The sequence below is a fragment of the Stegostoma tigrinum genome, chromosome 34 (genome assembly GCF_030684315.1).
Source record: "Stegostoma tigrinum isolate sSteTig4 chromosome 34, sSteTig4.hap1, whole genome shotgun sequence".
Taxonomy (NCBI): Eukaryota; Metazoa; Chordata; class Chondrichthyes; order Orectolobiformes; family Stegostomatidae; genus Stegostoma; species Stegostoma tigrinum.
Window position 1 is genome coordinate 6,487,251 of NC_081387.1, and position 27,910 is coordinate 6,515,160.

Here is a 27,910-nt window from a genome sequence, read left to right on the forward strand (position 1 = left end):
AAACTAGACTAAAGTCAACACAGGAGCTAGGGATAACATACTACCACTGCATATCCTGAAAAATATGCACCTCAACAAGCAGGGCTCTATGTGCAGCCTCTGAATGACTGTCTCACAGTGCACAATGGAGCGCAGTTGCATGCCTTGGCAGAGTCACACTACAGTGCCAATGCACAAACTCATCTTAGCATCTCAAAATCTCACAACATTAGAAGGAAATCGATCATGACCATGTTATGCCAGTGACACAGGGGTATTGAGCACATAAAATGACAAGTATTTGAATCTGTCAGGGAATGTGTCTGGGTATTGAGAGATGCACAAATGCATGCAAGACAGACTAGCAATATCCACTCCCGCAGCAGACAGAGATTTCATGTCCACACCAAATTCCATCCACGCTATAGATGGAAGCAGCAAAAGACTTATTTGCAGTGCACAGGAAAGAGATATCGTTGTGATGGATTTCTTCTCTGAATTTTCCATTGCTTGACCACTTAGCAAGACAACGCGTGCAACCAGCACTGATCTCTCTCTCACACACATACATACATACATACATGCATGCATGCATACACGCATCCAGGACTTATAAGAACTCAGAGATCCCTTTGAGAGATAAGGTAACAATCATTCAATCAACAATTAGTACTAGAAACAGACCTAGTGATGTGGCCCAATTAGAGTGAAAAATCCAGTAAAACTTGCAAATGACACACGCTGGTCCAACTTGATTAGTAATCTTCAGAACTGTGTTCCAGTATAACCAGTATGTTCATTTTCAAGATTATTGCTTTTTAACTGGTTTTGCCCTCTGTGCAGTCATCAATGAGAGAGGCACCAAGCAGTCCAAAAGAACATGCCAGTGATCTGATTCTGCTCAGGAGCCAACAATCTATTTTCTGCCAATGACTGTGAAATTTGGGTCAAGCCACAGAGTGAGCCTATTCTGAGCAGGAGCAAAGTGATCCTGTGGCCTTGTTCTGTCCAGAAATTCAACAATCCTGAATATTTTTTTCACTATTGCAAGCCAAGAGTCAGTGAACTTCCTTTCTCTATCAGAATCAGAAAAATTTCAGATGCTGGAATCCAAGTTAACACCCACAACTTTGACTTCTCCCTTTCTACAGATGCTGCCGAACTCACTGTGTTCTTCCAGCCTCCTGTTTGTCTTCCTCTCTCTATCGCCCCCTTACCTTGTACTTCTTCATTGCATCTGCAACACGCAGGGAAGTTGTGGCCTGAATGAGTGGGTTTATCTGGACAAATGTGATAGATTGGAGCCTGATCGTCCTTGTAGAACAGTTTCAGCTTCTTACTGTGTTCCCAACAGCAGGAACCCTCCAACCTCTCCTCCTCTTCCAGACCCAGTTCAACTCCAGCTTCCGAGCTGTCTAACAGAGATTGGCTAGCACCCTGGCCTTTTCATAATTTTTCTGCTGCCAAATGATGCGACATTCCGGGCAGGACACCACAGGCCCCTAGTTTTTCCAAAACGCCTGGATACAGGATTTACAAAAGGCATGCTGACAGTCCAATTGCACCAGCTCCATAAACGGAGACCGGTAGATAGAGCAGGTTAAACCTTTGGTCAGGCTGAAAATATGTTTACTGACTGCCATTTCAGCTGCACTGCTTGGTTCCCTCACTCAATTTACTTTCGATTTCACCTCCATTTGAAAGGTGAAACAAAATTCCTAATCTGTCCTCTTAAAGACACATAGTCAGAAGTCACACAACACCAGGTTATATGTCAAATAGTTTATTTGAAATCATAAGCTTTCTGAGGGCAGCCCGTTCATCGGACAGAAGCACACTGGCACAGAACTTGCATACAGAGACCAAAGATCATACAAATGGTGTGAGTGGAGTGTCCAATAATAAAACTCCGCAGGTGTGATTAAATTGTTAGCAGCTGAATAGCAAGTGAAGGGATGACCTACAATCTGATTGAATGAGGCAGAGAGATAATTACAAAAAAAATTTTAAAAAATAAGGTGGTGCTGGAGACAAACTAAATAACTGGAATAACATATAAAAACAGAGAGAACTGCGGAAGCTGTGAAAACCGGAATAACATGTTAGGTATAAGAGTCTCATGCTGAGGGTCGAGCCAAAGTAATAAGTAATCCAAAAGTCTGCAAATTATTTAAAGTAGAGAGATCATAATTTATGCAGGTGATTGTGACAAAACAGGACAGTGAGGAAGATTTTACAGACACAGAAGTGTGGTGGGGTCACATGTAGCATGACATGAACCCGAGATCACAGTTGGGGCAGTCTTCAAGGGTACAGAATTTGGCTACCAGTTTCTGCTCAGCGATTCTGCTTTGTTGCGTATCTCAAAGCTACTTTGGAGGACGCTTACCTCAAGATTGGAGGCTGAATATCCTTGACAATTGGAGTGTTTCCTGACTGGGAGGGAACATTCCTATCTAGCAATTGTTGCGTGGCGTCCATTCATTCATTGTTGTAGCATCTGCATGGTGTCACCAATGTAACATACCTCAGCCACCACACTGCTCTGTATCTGTAAGATCTTCTTTACTGACGCCGTTTCCGCCACCTCCAGCAAGCTGCCACCACCAGACACATATTCCCCTCCCCTCCCTTGTCAGCCTTCCACAGGGACCCTTCCCTCTGCGACACCCTGGTTCACACTTCGTTCAACCCCACCACCTCCTCCACAGCCCTACGGCACCTTCCCCTGTAACCGGCAAAGATGCAACACCTACCAATTTACCTCCTCCTTCCCCAGTATCAAAGGGCATAAACATACCTTCCAGGTGAAGCAATACTTCAGCTGCACTTCCCAGAATCTGCGCTACTGCATTCGCTGCTCACAGTGTGGTCTCCTCTACACTGGGGAAACAAAGGGCTGCACGGTGGCTCAGTGGTTAACACTGCTGCCTCACAGCGCCAGAGACCTGGGTTTGATTCCACCCTCAGGTAACAGTCTGTGCGGAGTTTGCGCATTCTCCCCGTGTCTGCGTGAATTTCCTTTGGGTGCTCCGGTTTCCTCCAACGGTCCAAAGATGTGCAGGCTAGGTGGATTGGCCAAGGTAAATTGCCTGTAGTGTTCAGCAATGTGTAGATTAGGTTGGGTGGGATGCTCTGAGGTTCGGTTTAGACTTGTTGGACTGAAGGACCAGTTTCCACACTTTAGGAGTTTAATGATTCTATGAAGCATAGACTTGGCAACCGCTTTGCCGAACATTTATGTGCTACTCCCAAGAAAGACCCTGAACTACCTGTTGCCTGCCACTTCAATGCACCACCTTGATCCCTGGCTGACATCTCTGTCTCCAGCTTGCGACAGTGTTCCAGTGAAGCCCAACACAAACTGGAGGAACAATTTTCCACTTGGGGACCCTACAGCCCTCCGGACTCAATATTGAGTTCAATAATTTTAGAGCCTAAACTCCCCAATGTCCCAGACCCCCACCCCACACACCAGGCCTTGTAACCACATAGTCTACCATTACACACCCCCCTGTTGTTAGTCACTAACAGTCCCCATTAATAACTACTCACCCTCCCAGCCTGATCGTTGGCAACTCCTTTGTCTGTCCAACTGTCTTTCTCTCTCTTTGGGCTCTATCCTATCGTTTACTCCCTACCCCTCGCACCTCCCTGTTTTCTACATATAAATCGATGTTTTCCCAGCCACCATCAATTCTGGGGGGCCACCAGATCCAAAACGTTAACTTTTTGTTTTCCTTCACAGATGCTGCCATGCCTGCTGAGCTTTTTCCAACAACTTTGATTTTCTTCCTTACTGTGCTGTTTTGTCACCATCACCTTGATAAATTGTTGTGATCTCTCTACCTTAATTAGTTTGCAGTTTTGGCTTACTTCTTACTTTTGTTACTCCTGCGGCATGTGACTCTTATACCTAATATGTTATTCCAGTTATTTCATTTGTCTCCAGCACCACCTTATTTTAAATTTTTTGCAATTACCTCTCTGATTTGATCATCCTTTTGCTTGGTAGTCAGCCATCCACACTTTATTCACACCATTTCACTCTCGGGGTCACCTGAAGGGGCTTATTTTTCGACATTCCACGTTTCCAGTTGTATGAACTTTCGATCTTTCTGCCCTTGATCTCTCTTCCCATAAATTCTGTGTTCTGTGTGCATCTCTCTCACCTCACCTGACGAATGGGCTATGCTCCAAAACCTCGTGGTTTCAAATAAACCTGATTGGACTATAACCTGAAGCTGTGTGACTTGTGCTTTTCTCCACCCTAGTCCAACATCAGCAGCTCCATACTAGAGAGACATGCTATCAGGTAAACAAGTGGTCCAGGCAATGTTTAGTTTGATTTACTAGCTCAATAAGTCAATGTGTATTTACTTGTTTTGTCATATCTGACGAAGAGTCGCTTGACTCAAAACATTAACTCTGTGTTCTCCCCACAGATGCTACCAGACATGCCCAGTTTCTCCAGCAATTTCTATTTTTGTTTTAGAACTTGAGCATCAGCCGTTCTTAGTTTTATCTTTGTAATATCTCCCTCAAATCAGCCACATGCACATGATACTGCCCCCAGAGACAGAAAAGATCAATAGACCAACAAAGAGTGAAACTCCATATTCATCGCCAAGAATAATCAATATGTGAGATTTTTATCTGGGTAGAAGTTTCAGAATTATAATTTCAAATCACAGCAATTGTTGAAATATGGAGATCAGTATTGTTTTCATTTATCAATTACGCTGTGTTTTTTTATTCATTCATTTGCGGGATGTGGGCATCGCTAGTTGGGCCAGCATTTATTGCACATCCCTAGCTGCCCTTGAGAAGGTGCTGGTGAGCTGCCTTCTTGAACTGCTGCAGTCCTCCTGCTGTGGGTTAACCCACAATGCCATTAGGAAGTAACTCTAAGACTTTGGCCCAGTGACAGTGAAGGAACGGTGATATATTTCAAAGCTAGGATGGTGAGTGGCTTGGAGAGGAACTTGAAGGTGGTGGTGTTCCCAAATTTTGTCCTGCACTGGTGAAACCCACATCTCATGAACAATTTGCTTAAAAGTACAACACTGATATCAGAGGGACACAGAGATAGTTGCCTATCACAGGGACAGTAATCATGTGACTATCAGAATGACAGCACTGATATCGCAGGGACAATTACAGTATGAATATCAGAATGACAGTAATGATATCACAGGAACAGTCTCAATGTGAATATCAAAAGACAGCATCAACATCACAGGGTCAGTCACTGTGAATATCAGAACTACAGCACTCACATCACAGGGACAGTCACTGATCAGAACGACAGCACTGATATCACAGGGACAGTCACTGTGTGAATATCAGTACTACAGCACTGATATCACAGGGACAGTCACTGTGTGAATATCAGAACGACAGCACTGACATCACAGGGACAGTCACTGTGTGAATATCAGTACTACAGCACTGATATCACAGGGACAGTCACTGTGTGAATATCAGAACGACAGCACTGATATCACAGGGACAGTCACTGTGTGAATATCAGAACGACAGCACTGATATCACAGGGACAGTCACTGTGTGAATATCAGAACAACACCACTGATATCACAGGGACAGTCACTGTGTGAATATCAGAACGACAGCACTGATATCACAGGGACAGTCACTGTGAATATCAGAACTACAGCACTGATATCACAGGGACAGTCACTGTGTGAATATCAGAACGACAGCACTGATATCACAGGGACAGTCACTGTGTGAATATCAGAACGACAGCACTGATATCACAGGGACAGTCACTGTGTGAATATCAGAACTACAGCACTGATATCACTAAATCCCTCTGTGCTTTAGCTTTCTGCAGTTGTTTGCCACTTCAATTATATTTAGCTTTTCTCTTCTTTCTGCTAAAGTGCATCCATTTTTAACATTATATTCCATCGGGCCTATATCCTGCTGTAGACTCCTTGTGTCATCCCAACTACCTGCCTTCCACCTTATTTTTCTGTCATCCTGGTAATGGTACATTTAATTGTTTCATCCACGTCTATATTGTAAGTAACTGTGGACACTGCCACTGATTCCTGTGGCATTTCACTAGTTGCAGGTTGCCATCCTGAAAATACCACCTTTATCCAACTCTCTGTCTATTAGTTAGCTGATCATCCATCCATGTTAATATATTACCACCAACTCCATGAGCTCTTATCTTATGAAATGGCCCTACGTGTGGTACCTTATGGAATGTCTTTGGAAATTGAAATATGTTATATCCAGCAGTTCACCATCATCAAATTGTGCTTGTTACCACCTCAAAAAGTTTAATAGTATGAGACAAGGTGGACTTCAGTAAGGCATTTGATAAGGTTCCCCATGGAAGGCTCATTCAGAAGGTCAGGAGGAATGGGATACAGGGGAACTTAGCTGCTTGGATACAGAATTGGCTGGCCAACAGAAGACAGCGAGTGGTAGTAGAAGGAAAATATTCTGCCTGGAAGTCAGTGGTGAGTGGGGTTCCACAGGGCTCTGTCCTTGGGCCTCTACTGTTTGTAATTTTTATTAATGACTTGGACGAGGGAATTGAAGGATGGGTCAGCAAGTTTGCAGACGACACAAAGGTCGGAGGTGTCGTTGACAGTGTAGAGGGCTGTTGTAGGCTGCAGCGGGACATTGACAGGATGCAGAGATGGGCTGAGAGGTGGCAGATGGAGTTCAACCTGGATAAATGCGAGGTGATGCATTTTGGAAGGTCGAATTTGAAAGCTGAGTACAGGATTAAGGATAGGATTCTTGGCAGCGTGGAGGAACAGAGGGATCTTGGTGTGCAGATACATAGATCCCTTAAAATGGCCACCCAAGTGGACAGGGTTGTTAAGAAAGCATGTGGTGTTTTGGCTTTCATTAACAGGGGGATTGAGTTTAAGAGTCGTGAGATCTTGTTGCAGCTCTATAAAACTTTGGTTAGACCGCACTTGGAATACTGCGTCCAGTTCTGGGCGCCCTATTATAGGAAAGATGTGGATGCTTTGGAGAGGGTTCAGAGGAGGTTTACCAGGATGCTGCCTGGACTGGAGGGCTTATCTTATGAAGAGAGGTTGACTGAGCTCGGTCTCTTTTCATTGGAGAAAAGGAGGAGGAGAGGGGACCTAATTGAGGTATACAAGATAATGAGAGGCATAGATAGAGTCGATAGCCAGAGACTATTTCCCAGGGCAGAAATGGCTAGCACGAGGGGTCATAGTTTTAAGCTGGTTGGTGGAAAGTATAGAGGGGATGTCAGAGGCAGGTTCTTTACGCAGAGAGTTGTGAGAGCATGGAATGCGTTGCCAGCAGCAGTTGTGGAAGCAAGGTCATTGGGGTCATTTAAGAGACTGCTGGACATGCATATGGTCACAGAAATTTGAGGGTGCATCCATGAGGATCAATGGTCGGCACAACATTGTGGGCTGAAGGGCCTGTTCTGTGCTGTACTGTTCTATGTTCTATGTTCTATGTTCTAAGAGCTTTCAAAAATTTATTGGAGTAGACTGTTCACAGTTAAAGGGGTATCTTGACAAGGGGTCGGGGGTGGGGTGCTTTCCAAAGTGTGATAATGAGAGTTCAGAGTCATTGTGTTCCTGTTAGAGTGAAAAGTATGTTAGTAGGATTAGAAAACAATAAATGAATAAGATATTGAGTTTTGAGTAAAGAATAAAGAAAATAAATTAGATATGGACAACCGGGTTCAAATGAATCTCTTGAGCAGTATAAAGAATGTAGGGGAATTTGTAAAAGGGAGATTGGGAAGGCAAGAGAGGACATGAGATAGCATCGGCAAATAAGGTTAAGGATAATCTAAAAAGATTTTACAAATACATTAAGAGCATGACAGCAACTAGAGAATGAGTAGGGCCCCTTAAAGATCAAAGAAGTTGCACTTGCATTGATACTCCGGAGATGAGAAAGATAGTAAATGAATATTTCATAACAGTTTTACTGTGGAGAAAGAAATGGAGGCTAGGGAACTCAGGGAAATCAATGCCGATGTTTTGAAATCAGTTCACATTACCGAAGAGGAAGTGCTGGAGGTCTTAGAAAATGTAAGAGAAAATTCGTAAAGCAGAAGTACAAAGGGATCTGGGAGTGTTGGTCCAGGGTTCTCTAAAAGTTAACATGCAGGTAGAGAGAGAGATAATGGGAACTGCAGATGCTGGAGAATCCAAGACAACAAAATGTGCGGCTGGATGAACACAGCAGGCCAAGCAGCATCTCAGGACCACAAAAGCTGACGTTTCGGGCCTAGACCCTTCATCAGATGAAGGGTCTAGGCCCGAAACATCAGCTTTTGTGCTCCTGAGATGCTGCTTGGCCTGCTGTGTTCATCCAGCCTCACATTTTGTTGAACTTGCAGGTAGAGTCCGTGATTAAGGAAGCAAATGTAATGTTGTTGTTTATCTCAAGACGGTTGGAATATAAAAGCAGTGATGTGCTTCTGAGGCTTTATAAAGCTCTAGTTAGGCCCCATTTAGAATACTGTGTCCAATTTTGGGCCCCACACCTCAGGAAGGGCATACTAGCCCTGGAGCGTGTCCAGCGGAGATTCACACGGATGATCTCTGGAATGGTAGGTTTAACGTATGATGAACAGCTAAGGATCCTGGGATTGTACTCATTAGAGTTTGGAAGGTTGAGGGGAGATTTAATAGAAACTTACAAGATAATGTGTGGCTTAGAAGGGGTGGATGCTGGGAAGTTGTTTCCGTTAGGCGGGGAGACTAGGACCCGTGTGCGCAGCCTTAAAATTAGACGGGGTAAATTTAAAACAGAAACGAGACGACATTTCTTCAGCCAGAGAGTGGTGGGCTTGTGGAATTCATTGCCGCAGAGTGCAGTGGAGGCCGGGACATTGGATGCCTTCAAGGCAGAGATCGACTCCAACCTTAGTAATAGATGAACATTTTCTGAACATGTAAAGCTAATAGGCCTTCATTTACCTTTTTATTGTCTCCCTGTGACAGCAATCCTGTCATTCTGATATTCACAGTGACTGTCCCTGTGATATTGGTCAGTTCTGACGTTAATCTGACTTGTATTTCAATACATTTCCTAAATGAATTTTAACCGCAGCTCAGTATTGTGCAGGTGTCCTTTTTAAGAGATATGGGTTGTCTGTAACAGTGGATTATACAGGAGCATCAGATTTAATCAGGAGCAGCTATGTTCCATTCGGCCCTGCAATCTGGTTTTGGTTGATTTGCCTGTGGTCGAGACATCTCAGTCCTCCAGCATTATCCCTGAGTCGTTTCTTTGTGAACATCCTATCTCAATCAGACTGGAATAAAACCAGTAAATCAGTCTAAGATAATAAAATGTGAAGCTGGATGAACACAGCAGGCCCAGGATTCTCCAGAGATGCTGCTGGGCCTGCTGTGTTCATCCAGCCTCACATTTTATTATCTTGGATTCCCCAGCATCCGCAGTTCCCATTATCACAGTAAATCAGTCTGCATGGTTTTCTCGGGGATACAATTCCAAACATTAAGGCCCCTGTGTGTGAGAGAGAAATTGTGATCTCATCTCTGTCTCAAGAGGGAGGCTTCTTTCTGTTAAATGGTGATCCTCATAAAATCATCAATTCGGTCGGCATCCCCCAGCCACTGGGGTTCTGCATGTGTTTCAGTGTGAAAACATTGCTCATCTCGGTCTATAGAGGGAGGTGTGTTTCTGTTGGACAGGGCCCTGATGGTTACTCCCACATAGGAGGAAATGAACACCCATCAGCCCTTTTCCTGTATCGTGAAAGTGTTGTGAAGGTTCACTGTCAGATTGGCTTTTTCTTCCGGATGACCGTGAGCCTGTAGCTGGAGACGAGACTGAAGGTGAAGGTGCAACAAGGTGTAGCCACAGAGATGGCCCTCAGCAAACCCGTCTTGAGCCTGATGCAGGATTTAACCTGCTCCATTTGTCTGTCCCTGTTTGTGGAGCCGGTGCGGCTGGATTGCGAGCACAACTTCTGCAAATCCTGCATCCAGAAGTGCTGGGGGAAGCAGCGCAAAGCGGCGTCCTGCCCGGAATGTCGAGTGGTTCTCCCCAGGAATGGTTACAGCAGTAACAGGGTGCTGGCCAATCTATGTGAGAAAGCCCGGAAGATGGAGTTGAACCCCGGTCTGGAGGAAGAGGGCGAGAGGGCCTCGCACTGTACGGAACACGATGAAAAGCTGAAACTGTTCTGCGAGGACGTCCAGGCTCTGATCTGTGTCATTTGCCGAGATTCACCCGCTCATTCAGGCCACAGCTTCCTGCCTGTGGCAAATGCAGTGAGGAAGTACAAGGTCAGGGGGACTTTATTGTTGTTGCAAGAATGCCCTTTGTTACTTCTCTGTGAGTACGTTGCAAAACAGTTGACTTGCTGATGTTGCAGAAAACACAGTAAAAGATATGGCATTCCTCATTTGAACCTATGCACTGCAAGGTGCTGTAATCCCAATGCAAACAATACAGGTGTGGTGTAGGATAACAAAGTGTGGAGCTGGATGAACACAGCAGGCCAAGCAGCATCTCAGGAGCACAAAAGCTGACGTTTCGGGCCTAGACCCTTCATCAGAGAGGGGGATGGGGAGAGGGTTCTGAAATAAATAGGGAGAGAGGGGGAGGTGGACCGAAGATGGAGAGAAAAGAAGATAGGTAGGGAGGAGATAAGTCAGTCCAGGGAAGACGGACAGGTCAAGGAGGTGGGATGAGGTTAGTAGGTAGGAAATGGAGGTGCGGCTTGGGGTGGGAGGAAGGGATGGGTGAGAGGAAGAACAGGTTAGGGAGGCAGAGACAGGCTGGGCTGGTTTTGGGATGCAGTGGGTGGAGGGGAAGAGCTGGGCTGGTTGTGTGATGCAGTGGGGGGAGGGGACGAACTGGGCTGGTTTTGGGATGCAGTAGGGGAAGGGGAGATTTTGAAGCTTGTGAAGTCCACGTTGATACCATTGGGCTGCAGGGTTCCCAAGCAGAATATGAGTTGCTGTTCCTGCAACCTTCGGGTAGCATCATTGTGGCACTGCAGGAGGCCCATGATGGACATGTTGTCTGAGGAATGGGAGGGGGAGTTAAAATGGTTCGTGACTGGGAGGTGCAGTTGCTTATTGTGAACCGAGCAGAGGTGTTCCTCAAAGCGGTCCCCAAGCCTCCGCTTGGTTTACCCAATGTCGAGGAAGCCACACTGGGTGCAACGGATACAATATACTACATTGGCAGATGTGCAGGTGAACATCTGATTTGGAAGGTCATCCTGGGGCTTGGGATGGTGGAGGGAGGAGGTGTGGGGGCAAGTGTAGCACTTCCTCCGGTTGCAGGGGAAGGTGCCAGGTGTGGTGGGGTTGGAGGGGAGTGTGGAGCGGACAAGGGAGTCGCGGAGAGAGTGGTCTCTCTGGAAGGCAGACAAGGGTGGGGATGGAAAAATGTCTTGGGTGGTGGGGTTGGATTGTAGATGGCGGAAGTGTCGGAGAATGATACATTGTATCCGGAGGTTGGTGGGGTGGTATGTGAGGACGAGGGGGATCCTTTGGGGGCGGTTGTGGTGGGGGCAGGGTGTGAGGGATGTGTTGCGGGAAATGCAGGAGACGCGGTCAAGGGCGTTCTCTACCACTGCAGGGGGAAAGTTGCGGTCCTGGATGAACATGGACATCTGGGATGTGCGGGAGTGGAATACCTCGTCCTGGGAGCAGATGCGGCGGAGGCAGAGGAATTGGGAATAGGGGATGGAATTTTTGTAGGAGGGTAGGTGTGAGGAGGTGTATTCTAGGGAGCTGTGGGAGTTGGTGGGCTTGAAGTGGACATCAGTTTCTAGCTGTTTACCTGAGATGGAGACTGAGGGGTCCAGGAAGGTGAGGGATGTGTTGGAGATGGCCCAGCTGAACTTGGGGTTGGGGTGGAAGTTGTTGGTAAAGTGGATGAACTGTTTGAGCTCCTCTGGGGAGCAAGAGGCGTCGCCGATACAGTCATCAATGTAACGGAGGAAGAGGTGGGGTTTGGGGCCTGTGTAGGTGCGGAAGAGGGACTGTCCCACGTAACCTACAAAGAGGCAGGCATAGCTTGGGCCCATGCAGGTACCCATGGCCACCCCCTTTGTCTGTAGGAAGTGGGAGGAATCGAAAGAGAAGTTGTTGAGGGTGAGGATGAATTCGGCTAGGTGGATGAGGGTGTCGGTGGAGGGGGATTGGTTGGGCCTGCAGGACAGGAAGAAGCAGAGGGCCTTGATGCCATCTGCATGAGGAATACAGGTGTATAGGGACTGAATGTCCATGGTGAAAATGAGGTGTTGGGAGCTGGGGAATTGGAAGTCCTAGAAGAGGTGAAGGGCCTGTGTGGTGTCACGGACATAGGTGGGGAGTTCCTGGACCAAAGGGGAGAAAATGGAGTCCAGATAGGTGGAGATGACTTCGGTGGGGCAGGAACAGGCTGAGACAATGGGTCGACCAGGGCAGGCAGGTTTGTGGATTTTGGGAAGGAGATAGAAATGGGCCGTGCGGGTTTGGGGAACAATGAGGTTGGGAGGGAGGTGGGAGGTCCCCTGAGGTAATGAGGTCATGGATGGTGTTGGAGATGATAGTTTGGTGCTCGGGGGTGGGGTCATGATCAAGGGGGCGGTAGGGGGAGGTGTCGGAGAGTTGGCGTTTGGCCTCGGCGATGTAGAGGTCAGTGCGCCATACTACCACTGCGCCACCCTTGTCTGTGGGTTTGATGGTGAGGTTGGGGTTGGAGCGGAGGGCTGCCCGTTCTGTGGGGGAGAGGTTGGAGTGGGTGAGAGGGGTGGAGAGGTTGAGGCGGTTGATGTCTCAACGGCAGTTGGAGATGAAGAGGTCAAGGGAGGGTAGGAGGCCTGGGGGTGTGTCCAGGAAGAGGACTTGTGTTGGAGGAGGGTGAAGGGGTCAGTGGAGGGAGGGTTCGGCTGAAGAAGTAGGCATGGAGGCGAAGGCAGTGGAAAAACTGCTTGATGTCCAAACGTGACTGGTATTTGTTGATGTGTGGGTGGAGGGGGACAAAGGTGAGCCCCTTTGTATTTTGGTGATGAGGCATTCTCCCAATTGACTGATTACCCTGTGCCCAGGGAGCCATCTCTATCGAGTCTGTGGCAGAGGGATTGAAGGTCTGGATTGCTGCGTCTGGTCACGGTCTGGAACCAGATGCCTGTTCGCCCTGAGGATAACTGTGTTTCCTTTGAACAGGAACAAAGTGTGGAGCTGGATGAACACAGCAGGCCAAGCAGCATCTCGGGAGCAAAAAAGCTGATGCTTTACGCCTAGACCCTTCATCAGAGAGGGGGATGGGGAGAGGGTTCTGAAATAAATAGGGAGAGAGGGGGAGGTGGACCGACGATGGATAGAGGTGAGTGGAGGTGGGGAGGGGATAGGTCAGTCTGGGGAGGACGGACAGGTCAAGGAGGTTGGTCAGTGGAAATGAAGGTGCGACCTGAGATGGGAGGAGGGGATAGGTGAGTGGAAGAACAGGTTTGGGAGGTGGGTTGATCTGGGCTGGTTTGGTGATGCAGTGGGGGAGGGGGAGATTTTGATGGTTGTGAAGTCCACATTGAAACCATTGGGCTGCAGGGTTCCCAAGCAGAATGAGTTGCTGTTCCTGCAACCTTCGAGTGGTATCATTGTGGTATTCTGCAAAGTGACCCCCAAGCCCATTGGTTTCCCCAATGTGGAGGAAGCCACACCGCCCTAAGAGAATCCCCCTCGTCCTCACATATCACCCTACCAACCCCCGGATACAATGCGTCATTCTCCGACACTTCCGCCATCTACAATCTAACCTAACCTCACCTCCCAAGACATTTTTCCATCCCCACCCTTGTCTGCCTTCTGGAGAGGCCACTCTCTCCGCGATTCCCTTGTCCGCTCCACACTCCCCTCCAACCCCACCACACTCGGCACCTTCCCCTGCAACTGCAGGAAGTGCTACACTCGTCCCCACACCTCCTCCCTCACCCCCATCCCATGCCCCAAGATGACTTTTCATATTAAGCAGATGTTCACCTGCACATCTGCCAATGTAGTATACTGTATCCATTGTATCCGCTGTGGCTTCCTTTACATTGGGGAAACCAAGCGGAGGCTTGGGGACCGCTTTGCAGAACACCTCCGCTCGGTTCGCAATAAACAACTGCACCTACCAGTCGCGAACCATTTCCACGCCCCCTCCCATTCTTTAGATGACATGTCCATCGTGGGCCTCCTGCAGTGCCACAATGATGCCACCCAAAGGTTGCAGGAACAGCAACTCATATTCCGCTTGGGAACCCTGCAGCCCAATGGTATCAATGTGGACTTCACCAGCTTCAAAATCTCCCCCTCCCCCACCGCATCCCTAAACCAGCCCAGCTTGTCCCCGCCTCCCTAACCTGTTCTTCCTCTCACCTATCCCCTCTCCACCTATCTTCTCCTCTATCCATCTTCGGTCCACCCCCCCCCCCCAACACCCTTCCTATTTATTTCAGAACCCTCTCCCCATTTCCCCCTCTCTGATGAAGGGTCTCGGCCCGAAACGTCAGCTTTTGTGCTCCTGAGATGCTGCTTGGCCTGCTGTGTTCATCTAGCTCCACACTTTGTTATCTTGGATTCTCCAGCATCTGCAGTTCCCATTATCTCCTGTTCAAAGGCAGGTTGATCCTTTGTCAAGGTGCAGAGTTCTGGCTCCAGGATTGTACTGTTTCACTGTATTGGAGTCAGTTTGATTCCAGTGAGGCTCTGCTTGATGACAACAGTAGTGAAGGACTGGTGTCTCATTAGAGAGCGATGACCTCGCTAGAGGGATTTAACCTGCGGGTCATCAAGGGGTGAGATTGAGAAGGCATGACCTTCATGGTGGCCTCAGCCAGTACAATAATTGAACCCATGTTGTTGGTGTCACTCTGAATCAAAAACCAGCTGTCCAAGCAACTGAGCTGAATATTCATCCATAAGAGCAGAGAACTACTACATTACCCTGAGGAAGGGTCACTCGACCGGAAACATTAACTCTGACTTCTCTCCACAATGTTGCCAGACCTTTTTCTCACCTTTATTCACTCAGAGGATGAGGGCTTCGCTGGCTAGGCAGCATTTATTACCCATCCCTAATTGCCCAGAGGGTAGTTAAGAGTCAGCCACATTGCTGTGGGTCTGGAGTCACATGTAGGCCAGACCAGGTAAGGATGGCAGTTTCCTTCCATAAACAACATTAGTGAACCAGATGGGTTTTTCCCCAACAATGGATTCACAGAAAATGGATTCACAGTCATCATTAGACTCTTAATTCCAGATATTTATTGAATTCAGATTCCACTATCTGCCATGGCAGGATTCAAACCCTGGTCCCTCGAGCGTTAGCTGGGTCTCTGGTATTATCACTGAATTGTTAATCCATAGCCCACCCTGCTGTGCTATTCCGGATATTTCTGTTTTTGTATCTGATTTCCAGAATCCTCTGTTCTTTTAGTTTTTACTTGATTACAATGTTTACGTCAAATATTTGGGCAGTATCTATCCCAAGTTTACATGAAATAAATATACACTTCCATTCTAATCGCTATTGGGGCAGCACATTGGCTCAGTGGTTAGCACTGCAGCCTCACAGCACCAGGAACCCAGGTTCAATTCCAGCCTTGGGCACCTGTCTGTGTGGAGTTTGCATGTTCTCCCTGTGTCTGCCTAGGTTTCCTCTCAGTGCTCCGCTTTCCTCCCACAGTCTAAAAATGTGCAGTTTAGGTGGATTGGCCATGCTAAATTGCCCATAGCATTCCAGGATGTGCAGGCTCAGTGGATTTAGCTTTAGGAAGTGCAGGGTTACAGGAATGCAATAGGGTTCTGGGTGGGATGCTGTTTGGAGGGCCCAAGTGGACTGAAATGGCCTGCATCCACACTGTAGTAATAATACAACACTGTAATGGTTGCAATAATGACAATATATGACTACAGAGACACTTCCATTACATTTTCACATTATGTAACTACATGTGAATTGGTTGCATTATATTCCTTATCTTTGAATGATGAAATGGAATTAGTTTAATTATGATTATCTGTCCAGTACCCCAAGGAAGCCTTCAGCTGTTGGCCTGAGGAATGACAAGAGTTTTGCCTGTGGATTGCTGTCTCCCTTTTAGAGGCATTTGTTCTATTTGAAAGAAGACCTGAAAGCTTGTGAAATCTACCCTCCAGCTGTTCCTGAAAATATGGAGAGAAACTCTGGCACAAACCACTTGAATTTACTGAAAAAGTACTCCATTAATCTACCAGCTTGACTCCTTTTGGTGCATGCTGTGAAGCTGTGTTTGCTGACTTAGTGGGACTACACAATCTGTGCACAGCAGAGAGTGTCAGGCTCTGGCCAAACAAATAAACAGATGCAAAATCAGCCTCATGCGAAAAGCTTAGGCCTTAAAATGATAACTTCTATGAAGGTATAGTTTTGGGTGGGTTCAGAGAAGACATAAGAACTAGGAGCAGGAACAGGCCATTCAGCCTCTCGAGCCTCCTCTACCATTTAATACAATCGGGACGGGTCTTATCTTGTTCTTAACTTCATTTTCTTGTCTGCTCCCCATAATAATAAGCATTTATAGAATACAGTACAGGAACAGGCCCTTTGGTCCACCATGTCTGAGCCGACCATGATGCTATCCCATCTGCCTGCACATAGCCCATATCCCTCTATTCTTTGCTTGCCTCTTGAACATTGCTATTTTATCTGTTTCTACGACCTTCCCTGGCAGCATGTTCCAGGCACCAATTTCCTCTGTGTTTAAAAATTTTCCTCACACATCTCTTTTAAAGTTTCCTTCTCACACCTTAAACCTATACCCCTTAGTATTTGACATTTTTACCCTAGGAAAGAGACTCTGACTATCCATCCTATCCATGCCTCATAGTGTGATATAGTTCTTCGAGGTCACCCCTCTGCAGCCAACGCTGTCGCGAAAATAATCCAAGTTTGTCTAACCACTCCTTATAGCCAATAAACTCCAATGCAGGCAACATCCTGATGAAGAGTCAGCTGGACTCAAAATGTTAGCTTGCTTGCTCTCCATGGATGCTGCCTGACCCGTATTTCCAGCATATTTTGCTTTCAATACAGATTTCAATATCTGTGGTAATTAGCTCCACCATCCTGGTAAACTGCTTCTGAACCTTCTCCGAAGCCTTCGCATCCGTCCTAATGTGAGCTGAGCAGAACTACGTACTGTGCTCCAAATGTGGCCTCACCAAAGTCTTAGTTGCACCATGACTCGCCTTGACCAATGAAGGCAAGCATGCCATATCCCTTCTTTACCACCTTATCCACTTGGATTGCCACTTTCAGGGAGCTATGAACTTAGACACCAGGATCCCCGAGTATACCAATGCTTCTAAGCCCATTTACAGTATTCATTCCTGTTGAAATTGACCTCCCAAAATGCATCAACTCGCATCTGTCTGGATTAAACTCCATCTGCCATTTCTCCACCCAAATTTCCAGCTGATGTATGGCCTGCTACATCCTTTGATGTCCTTCCTTACTGTCCACAATTCCACCAATTTTGTGTCATTTGCAAACTTACTCATCAGTCTGCCGAACTTTTCATCTAAGTCATGTATATTACAAATAACAGAGCACTGATCCTTGAAGAACCCCACTGGTCACATACCTCCCATCAGAGGAACATCCCTCCACAACTACCCACTGTCTTTAATGGCCAAGAAAATTTAGTATCCAACTTGCTGACTCACCATGGATTCTATGTGATTTTGATCTTCTGGACTAGCCTACCAGAAGGGATCTTGTCAAATGCTTCAGTTACACTTCAATTCGTTACTAATTAAAAATCTGTCTACCTCCTCCTTAAATTTATTCAGTGTCCCAGCATCCACTGTACTCTGGGGTAATGAATTTCATAGATCCAAGCCACTTTAAGAAAAGTCACTTCTAGTCATCACTCTTTTAAACCTGCTATCCCTTATTCTAAAATATGATATCTCATTCTAGATTGCCCCACAAGAAGAACCATTCCCTCCACATCTATGTTGTCAATCCCCTTTAGCACTTCATATATCTCAAATAGTTCTTCCTCTCATTCTCCTGAACTCAATTTCTCTTCAGAGGTGCACTGACCCCTCTCAATCTCCCACTCCTGCGTTGTTAAATAGTCATTTAAAATTGAAAATGAGAAGTAATCTTGCCAGTTCAGTATACACTTAACTGTGTTCAGTTTAGTGAGAGAAATAAGCCCAGCCAGATCACTTGATTGAAAAGAGAAAGCATTAACTTTATTGCTAAAACATATTCAGATTAAAATTGAGACCATTATTTTAAAAAATGCTTTAAAATTTCACTGGAATAGGGGAGGTTGAGAGGTGACCTTATAGTAGTTTACAAAATAGTGGGATAGATTTAATGGTAATTGTCTTTTTCCTAAAATGGCAGATTTCAAGATTGGGGAGTACATTTTTAATGTGAAAGAGAGATTTTAAAAAACACAGGAGGGGCAAATTTTTTCCAAAAGAGGGTGGTTCACGTACGAAATGAACTTCCTGAGTAAATGGTAGATGTGTCTACAGTTACAATGTTTAAAAGATATTTGGATAAATACATGAATAGCGAAAGTTTGGAGGGATATCGTCCACGATCAGGCAGGTGGGACTAGTTTAGTTTGGGATTATGATTGGTATAGACTGGTTGGATTGAAGGGTCTATTTCCGTGCTGTATGACTATGACCTTGTACAAATATGTCCAACTCCCTATAAATGAAAAAATATACATGCATTTGTGCAGAAAGAAGAAACTAAAGTTTACAGCATATTAATTGTTTAAACTCCAAATATAGAAGGTGTAAAAACCAGATGATTGTCTGGAGATTTGTTCTCAGCTGAAGAAATCAATTTCCACAGTAGTTGCTGATGCTATGTTTTTGTTCACTGTAGCTGTTGCATGTATATTTCTTGGCTCCATTTTTCATTTGGAGATAGGCTTTAGAATCTGCTTTAAATGCCCCTGTTTGCAGCTAAGTAGAAGTGAAATACTGCAAAAGCTGGCCATCTGAAATGAGAACAGAGTCCTGGAGAAATTCAAGTCTGGTAGCAGACATTCTGAAGAAGAGTCAAAGGACTCGAAATGGTGACCCTGTTAATTCCTCTGGCACATCCTTTTTTTTAAATCTCTGTTTGCAGTGCTGATCTGGGTGGATTGCAGTATTTGATACCCCAGTTAAACAAAACACCTCTGGTTAATCACTTGAACTTCAGTCCTCATAATTTGTAATCTAAAAAATGACATTACATTAATAAGATCTGATTCTACTTTTAGGATCAGCTGAAAACATCCTTGGATTCTATGGAGAATAAAAAGGAGAGTAAAAGTGAATTAAAGCAACAACTGCAGAGGGATATTTCTGAACTGCATGTGAGTATTCCTTTATTTCCTCTCATATCCCATAATTCTTTACCTGCTGTTGAAAATGCTCTCTGTCACTCTTGCAGAAACTCACTGGATCCCTGGAGAAAGACATCTCTGCACAATTTTTCAAAATCCATCAATATCTTGAAAACAAAGAGAAACATTTAATCGAGGAGCTGAGGAGAAAAAGGGAGGAAGATCTGCAACCAATGGAGAGAAAACTAAGAAGAATCGAAGAGGAACTATCGTCACTTGAGGAGAAGATATCAAACCTTTGTGTAGACGTCAAACAGCAGGATAATATCTCCTTTCTCAAGGTGATCCTTTTGTATAACCCAAACCCTAGATTGCTGGTTTAATTGTAAACGAAAATTCACGATATGATCTAAAATTGGTGAACTGAGTGTTGAGTCTAGAGGCTGAAGAGAGCAGAATTGAAAGATAAAACGCTGCCTCACAAGCTAGCATTGAGCCCATTACAGCATTATAGCAGGCCTGGTTCAGAAATATTAGTGTCACAGCAAGGTGGAGAATTAGTGTCTGGAAGCTCAGGGACACTCATGTCTGAATGGGGGTGTTCTGCAAAGTAGTTACACAGTGTATGTTTGGTGTCCCCAGTACAACAGCCTGAACCGCAAACAATATGTTTGAAATTAAAATCAGAACAAAGCAATCACTGTTTATTTGAGGGAGTGTTTGACACATTACTTGGCAAAGGGAGGATGCAAAAGGTAAGTGTTGCACCTCTTGTGTTTGCATGGAAAATTTGCTTTTGGGATGGAAGAGGTGTTGGTGACAACTGAGGAGTGGACCAGGGTGTCTGAGAGGGAACAGTCCGTTTGGAGGGGAGGGCAGGAGAAGCTGTGTTTGCTGGGAGCACCATGCTGGAGGTGGCAGAGGACAGTCCGTTGAATACGGAGTCTGGGAGGTGGGAAGTGACAACAAGGGAAAACTTATCATGGTGCTGGGAGGGCAAGGAAAGGGGTGAGCAGAGATATGAACAATAGATCAGGCATCATGCAGGGCCCTATTATCCACAATGGCGAAGAGCGAGGGCAAACCTCAGTTGAGAAAAACAGGAAGACTTATGGTGGCACGGTGGCTCAGTGGCAAGCACTGTTGCCTCACAGCAGCAGAGGCCCAGCTTTGAGTCCACCCTCGGGTGACTGTTTGTGTGCAAACTGCACACTGCCCCATGTCTGCGTAGGTTTCCTCTGGGTGCTGAAGTTTCCTCCCACGGTCAGAAGGTTAGATGGACTGGCCATGCTGAATTGTCCGTTGTGTCCAGGGATGTACAGGTTATCAATGGGAAATGCAGGGCTACAAGGATGGGGTAGGAACAGTGTGTCTGGGTGGGATGCTCTGTTGAGGGTCACTTTGGACTAAATGGGTCAAATGGCCTGTTTCCACATTCTAGGGTTTCTGTCAGTGTCTTTTACCAGTCAGAAGCAATATTCTGGAAGCTTGTTCTGTCAGGACAGAAGCCACAGACTTGGAAAAAAACTAGGAAATGGGATGTGACAACATGCTGCCAATACAGCTGAGGGAGTTGATTGGCTTATAATGAAGTAGTAGACGTTCCACCCTCAGAAATGGGGACGGAGTAGTTCAGGTAGGGAGCAGAAGAGTCGGAGCTGGACTCAGGTGAAGATGAAACCATGTGGAAATTGTCAAGAGACTTGTGGAGAGAGTTGCAAGAGGCTCTGATCAAGTCTACAATGAGTGAGGGAGGGCAATTTAGGACTCGAATAATGAATATTCAACGTATCTCACAAAATGTTAGGTTTTGCTAGGGCCTGGGCAGATACCCATAGCAACACCTTCCACTGTAGAAGAAGCGAGTGGTGTTGAAGGTGAGGTCGTTCAGAGTGCGAACGAGCTCAGTCAGGAGGCTGATGCTCAATTTTGACTGGTTTAACCTCTGTTGGAAGAAGACACGGAGAGACCTCACTGAAAACAACAAAATTTAGCAATCACAGCAGGCCAGGCAGCATCCAGGGAGAGAGCAAGCTAACGTTTCGAGTCTAGGGCCACTCTTCGCTAGCTCGGAGATGAAGCGTCATCTATAGTCAAAACATTGCTTTCTCTCCCACCAGGAATGCTTCCTGACCCACTGTGATTTCCAGCATTTTCAGTACAGATTCCGGCATCTGCAGCAATTTGCGCCTGTAGAGAGACCTCAAACAACCATGATGGACATTCAATTGTCAAGGGGTTGAATGTCTCCATGGTGAAGATGAAATGGTTGCTGTATTCCTTCATTTAGGTTAAAAGATTGTCTTTTAGTTTTTTTTTGTCCCCGTTCTCCACAATTTCCTTGAGTGAGTGACATGTTACGGGTTCAGTCTGATAGTGACCAGCCATGAGAATAGGTCTTTGTATCTACAATGTCTTAAACAGCAGAGCAAACCCTATCAAATGCGTTTAGGGCAGGGGTAACTGATGTGGTATTAGCGGAGTGTGTCAATTTCGCAGGTCCGCTCTCATTTTACTAAAATCACTGCTTATTCATTTTTATAAGGTGCAACCTAAACAGCATCAAATGTCTATTAATGTGATTCTGATTCTTTATCCTGCAGCAAGTGAAGAGATGGGTAGAAAGGTGAGTATCTAATCTAAATGTATGCCTGAATTTTGCTGTCTGAATCCAACAATGAGTGATTATTCAATCTCATTTGAGCATTATGTAAATCATAAAAGAGTGATGAAAGGAAACATTGGCCTTCTCATCCTCTAAAGGACCAATTTAATAACTGGGAATGAGGAAATAGCCAAGACATTAAACAGTTATTTCGTGTTGGTCTGCACAGTGGAAGACACAAATAATACGCCGAAAACTAATGGCTAGAAGGTTATAGCAGGCGAGGACCTAGAAACTATCATTATCACTAAGGAGGCAGTGCTGGGCAAGCTAATGGGGCTAAAGGTAGACAAGTCTCCTGGCCCTGACGAAGTGCATCCCAGGGGACTAAAAGAGGTGACGGGGAAAATGGTAAATAATTACTAGTTTATTTGCTAAAATTCACTGGACTCTGGGGTGGTTCCTGCGGGTTGGAAAGCAGCCAATGTGATGCCACTGTTTAAAAAAGGAAGTAGACCAAAGCAGGTAACGATAGGCCAGTTAGCCTCACTTCGGTCGTGGGGAAAATGCTTGAATCTATCATAAAGGAAGAAATAGCAAGACATCTGGAGAGAAATTGTCCCATTGGGAACACCCAGCATGGGTTCATGAAGGGTAGGTCATGTTTAAATGTTTAATTTGGTGGAATTCTTTGAGGACATTACTTGTATGGTGGACAATGGGGATTCTGTGGATGTGATGTATCTGGATTTCCAGAAGGCATTTTGACAAGGTGCCATAAGATACAGTTGCACGGTATTACAGGTAATATATTGGCATGGATAGAGAATTGGTTGACCACTAGAAGGCAAAGAGTAGGGGTAAATGGGTGTTTTTCTGGTTGGCGGTGAGTGGCTAGTGGTGTGCCTCAGGGATCAGAGTTGGGACCGCAACTGTTTACAATTTACATCGATGATTTGGAGTTGGGGACTAAGTGTGGTATGCCCAAGTTTGCAGATGACATTAAGGCGAGTGGTAGAGCAAAGTGTGTAGAAGACACTGAAAGTCTGCAGTGGGAAATAGATAGTCTAAATGAGTGGGCAAAAGTTTGGAAGATGGAGTACAATGTTGATAAGTGTGAGGTCATCCATTTTGGTATGAGTAACAGGAAGATGGACTATGTTTTAAATGTTGAAAATTTGCAGCACGCTGCTGCGCAGAGGGACTTGAGTGCCCTTGTGCATGAATCGCTAAAAGTAGGATTGCAGATGCAGCAGTTAATTCAAAAGGCAAATGGAATTTTGTCTGCCATTGCTCGAGGGATGGAGTTTAAAAACAGGGAGGCTATGCTGCAGCTGTATAGGGTCCTGGTGAGGCCACACCTGGAGTACTGTGTGCAGTTTTTGTCTCCTTACTTGAGAAAAGATACACTAGCATTGGGGGGTTGCAGAGGAGATTCACTCAGTTGATTCCAGATTTGAGGGGGTTGGATTATGAGGAGAGACGGAGTAGACTGGGATTGTACGCATTGGAATTCAGAAGAATGAGACAAATCTTATAGAAACATATTAGATTATGAAGGGAATAGATAAGGTGGAGGCAGGGAGGTTGTTTCCACTAGCAGGTGAAACTAGGACGAGAAGGCATTGCCTCAAAATAAAGGGAATCAGATGTAGGACTGAAGTCAGGAGGAACTTCTTCACCCAAAGAGTTGTGAATTTGTGGAATTCCTTGCCCAGTGAAGCAGTTGAAGCTACCTCAGTGAATGTTTTTAAGGCAAGGCTAGATACATTTTTGAACAGTAAAGAAATTAAGGGTTATGGTGAGTGGGCGGTAAGTGGAGCTGAGTCTCAAAAAGATCAGCCATGATCTTATTAAATGGCGGGGCAGGCTCCAGGGGCCAGATGGCCTACTCCTGCTCCTAGTTCTTACGTTCTTTTGAACAGGTATCCGGCCAACGAGGAGGACAGGGAAGATGCCGAGAGCAGTGAAGATGAAGAAGATAACAATAAAAGCCAGGATTCCGAAGATGATGAAGCAGAAGGAAGTGAATGCTCAGCAGGAGAAGGAAAAGAGATCCTTGCATTTTTGAGGAGCAAATACACAGGATTCCGTGGCCCATTACTCTACACAGTGTGGAAGCAGATGAAACAGATCATCTCTCCAGGTAGGAAATCCCACAGATTTGTGTCCACACTCTGGAAAGGTTACTCTTCTCCACTCCCAAACCCATCTACGCCTTTTGAAAGTGCTGTTCTGTTATTGGGTAGTGGTCACCGTTGGCAATATCCACTAGGATCTCTCACTCAATCGGCCATACTTTATGTGGGACCTGAGATGAAGTGATACAACAGTGTTGGGGACAAGAGCAGCTTTGATTTCAGTTTTATGCCTAGACTTTTGAAAGAATTGGAAGTGGTCTGAAATTGAAAGACCTTTCCCAGAACATGGCATTTATCACATTTGTGGGGGTCTGTTCAAGATCCACGTCTGTATTCACAGTGGCTGTGAACATTTAAACTTGTGCTGTTTTTCAGACCAGGTAAGGGCTGGTGCATACCTTACATTGGAATAGTCAGGGAATGCTTTTGAGCCCTAAGGTGCAACTTTGGAATCCTGGGAAAAGTTTTGACGGGGTGTAATGTGCTTAAGTCAAGGTAAAGCATCCACTGTTTGGAAGAAGTGAGACACAGCATTGGGAGAGACCAGGTGCCATTTTGGATTGTTAAATAGAGACAAGCTTTTCTTTTCTTTTATTCGTTAATGGGATGAGGGTGTTGCTGGCTAGGCCAACATTTACTGCCCATCCCTAATCGCCCACAGGGCAATTAAGAGTCAGTGATAATGCTGTGGGCCTGGATTCACATTTAGGCCAAACTCGGTAAGTTTCCTTCCCTAAAGGACATTAGTGAACCAGATGGGTTTTCCCCAACAATCGGCAATGGATTTTTATGGTCATCATTTCCTCTTAATTCCAGATATTTACTAAATTCAATTTCCATCATCTGCGTGGTCCCCAGGACATTATCTGGGTCTCTGAATTAACAGTCCAGTAATATACCAGTAGGCCATCACCTCTCCACATCAATTGTCATTTTGACAATAAACACTGCCATCTAAATATATATTACACCTAGTCTGGGATGCATCTGTACACATTGGAGAGCAGCAATGTATCTAACTGTACACTGGACCTAGTTTGTAAAACAACATAGAGTCATGCGACACGGAAAGAAACCCCTTCGATCCAACCAGTCTATGCTGAATGCAATCCTAAACTAAACTGGTTTGTTTAACCTGCCTGCACCTGGCCCATATCCCTCCAAACCATTCCTACTCATGCACTTATCCAAGTGTCTTCTACCTATTGCAATTGTACCTTCAATGAAGATTTTCTCAGGAAGTTCATTCCACATGCGAACCACCCTCTGTATAAAAAAAAAAGTGCCCCTTTTTTTAACCTCTCTCCTTTCACCTTTAAAATGTACTCTCAGGTTTTGAAATCCCCCGTCCTCGGGAAAAGACAACTGCTGTTAACCCTGTCTTTACTTCAGATTACTTTATAAACTTCCATAAGGTCAGCTCTCAACTTCCTCCGCTCCAGAGAAAAGCATCCCAGCCTTTGTCATTCAAACCTTCATATTGGAGTGTGGTAATATATCTAACTATACGCTGTACCCAGTCTGTATTACATCTGGCCCCTGTACAAATTGGAGCGCACATTAAACCATGTTTTCCCACCTATTTCTGTGCAGATTACTTGATGTGATGTATTTTTTGTTCTTGCAGCCCCAGCCTCACTGACCTTGGACCCAAACACAGCGCATCGTAACCTCATCCTGTCTGAGGACCTGACCAGTGTGAGACACGGTGACACGGAATTACAGCTTCCCGACAATCCAGAGAGATTTGACAGGGCTCCATGTGTTCTGGGGTCACAGGGATTCACAACAGGGGAACACTACTGGGAGGTGGAGGTGAGGGAGAAGGCCGAGTGGGACGTGGGTGTGACAAGAGAGTCTGCAAACAGGAAGGGAAAGATAACACTGGGACCTAGAAGCGGGTACTGGGCTGTGTGGCTAATAAATGGGGATGAGTATGAAGCCACTGAAAGCTCACTCGTCACCCTGGCTCCGAGTGTGAAGCCTGGGACCATTGGAGTTTACCTGGACTATGAAGGAGGACAGGTGAGCTTTTACAATGCTGATGATATGTCTGTTCTCTACACGTTTATTGACACATTCACTGAGAAACTCTTTCCTTATTTCTGTCCAAATTTTTTGAAGAGGGTAAAAATGATGCTCCTCTTAAACTGTGTCAATTCAAATGGTAGATTTTCTGTCTCTGTGATATGGTGCTTAAAGATGAAGTTCTTCCTGTGACAGTGACTGAGGGTGTATAACCAGAGGTTGCTAGGCCAAATCGGTGACTGTGGACATGTCTGTTTCATGTCTTTGCACTGTGTAATTGACAACTGGTGGCGCAGAGACATTTGGAGGTTAATATTACCTTTTCCCCACTGCTCTCCCCACACATAGCGGGAGAGAAAGGATTAGCAGAGTGGGGTGGGGGGGGCGGGGTAGGGGGGACATAAAATGGAAAGCAATGAAACATGACTCCAGCCCTCAGTGTATACATTTGTCTGGTGGTGTCTCATGGGTTTGTCTATATCCCCTACTTCTTGGTACTTTTGGGAACCTGATTGAAACTCTGGCCGGGTGTTAGGCTGGAAACCCAGGAGTTAGGTGGGAACAGTCGAATCAAGTGGAATGTGCTTTGCCAGCTCTGCGTTTTCAGCCAAGAGGGTCAGGAATTTAACCCTGGGAATGATCTGCATTTTTGGAAAAGGGAATGGATTTCGAGATTCTGAATCTTTCTTTCGTGGTTTTTGAGCAGTCCTAAATCCTGCATCATGTGTTGGTGTTGTTCAGTTGTCATGTGAAATTCTGTTAATAGGTAGTACATTTTTTTGTTTTTTGCTGACATTTATTTCCAAGAGGAACCTCTGTGTTAAAAGGTAACTGTTAAATGACTTTCCTGTAGTTTTAGCTTGAATTCCCTCACATCAAATCACCCATAATTATAAGAACAATTATCAAACGATGCCCATCAGAGGGATTGCAACAACAACAACAAAGAAATGAATTAATTAAGTGTTGGAGGAAGAAATAATGCACTGCAACACCTACCTCTCTCTAATTATGTTGAGGCTTAAGGTGGAGTCAAGATGGACATTGCATTGTCCTCTCAAACAGACCTGGGCATGAACATAGCCCCTGAAGAGGGACAAAGCAGTTGGACATCACAAGTGGCTACTTTCTTGGAGTTTTAATAATTGGATTGAAATCAGCAGAAAAAAATGAGTAAGCTCAGGCCACTTTTGTTGTGACTAACCCCTGTGTACAAATTACTTCACGCTGGCCGTGCTGTCAATGAGAATCATGAACCCGCTTGTCGGAGGGTTTTCCAATTTATTGCTGCTGAGATATCAATCAGCATCTTTAAAACATTGATCAATTGATTAAGGAACTGATAGCTTTCTCTTTCATTATTGTTGGAATTGGTTAATTGTTTAGCTTGTCAAATAAATGATTTGGTAACATTAAACTGGTACACAGCACTGACTCCTGCATAGGTTTTCAAATTATTTGACAAAGCTTTAAAACTCAGACATACCAGTGACTGATTCACAGTCCAACTCTGTTCTCAATAACATTCATTTCTATTCCAACTCCCCCGCCCCAACACCAATATTTCCATGTCTCAGTGGAGAGAGAGAGACTGTTCCAGGTTGAACCACTGAACCTAGGTGGCCCAAATGGACAATAATCTGCCAAGATCAATCAGGAAGACCCATTGCAGTATGCTTGTTCCTGAAGCAGACTTACAATTCGTCCTGTCAGCCCATACAGAAATGAGCTAGGAATGGGTGAAATGAAGCCTGGAGGCTGGAAGTTCAAGAGAAACTCACACTGTGAGGTTCTATTCCCCCTCTCCTT

The 27,910-nt window shown here is 45.4% G+C and overlaps 1 protein-coding gene across 1 annotated transcript; it reads left to right on the forward strand.

Moving 5' to 3' along the window:
- The first annotated feature begins 9,722 nt into the window (after positions 1-9,722).
- On the forward strand, positions 9,723-27,535 carry LOC125446643 (zinc-binding protein A33-like). Its single transcript, XM_048520369.2, has 6 exons — positions 9,723-10,283; positions 19,262-19,357; positions 19,435-19,668; positions 21,931-21,953; positions 23,858-24,078; positions 25,701-27,535. Exons 1-6 carry the CDS (start codon positions 9,861-9,863, stop codon positions 26,291-26,293), a joined length of 1,590 nt encoding a protein of 529 aa, XP_048376326.2. The 5' UTR covers positions 9,723-9,860; the 3' UTR covers positions 26,294-27,535.
- Positions 27,536-27,910: the final 375 nt, after the last annotated feature.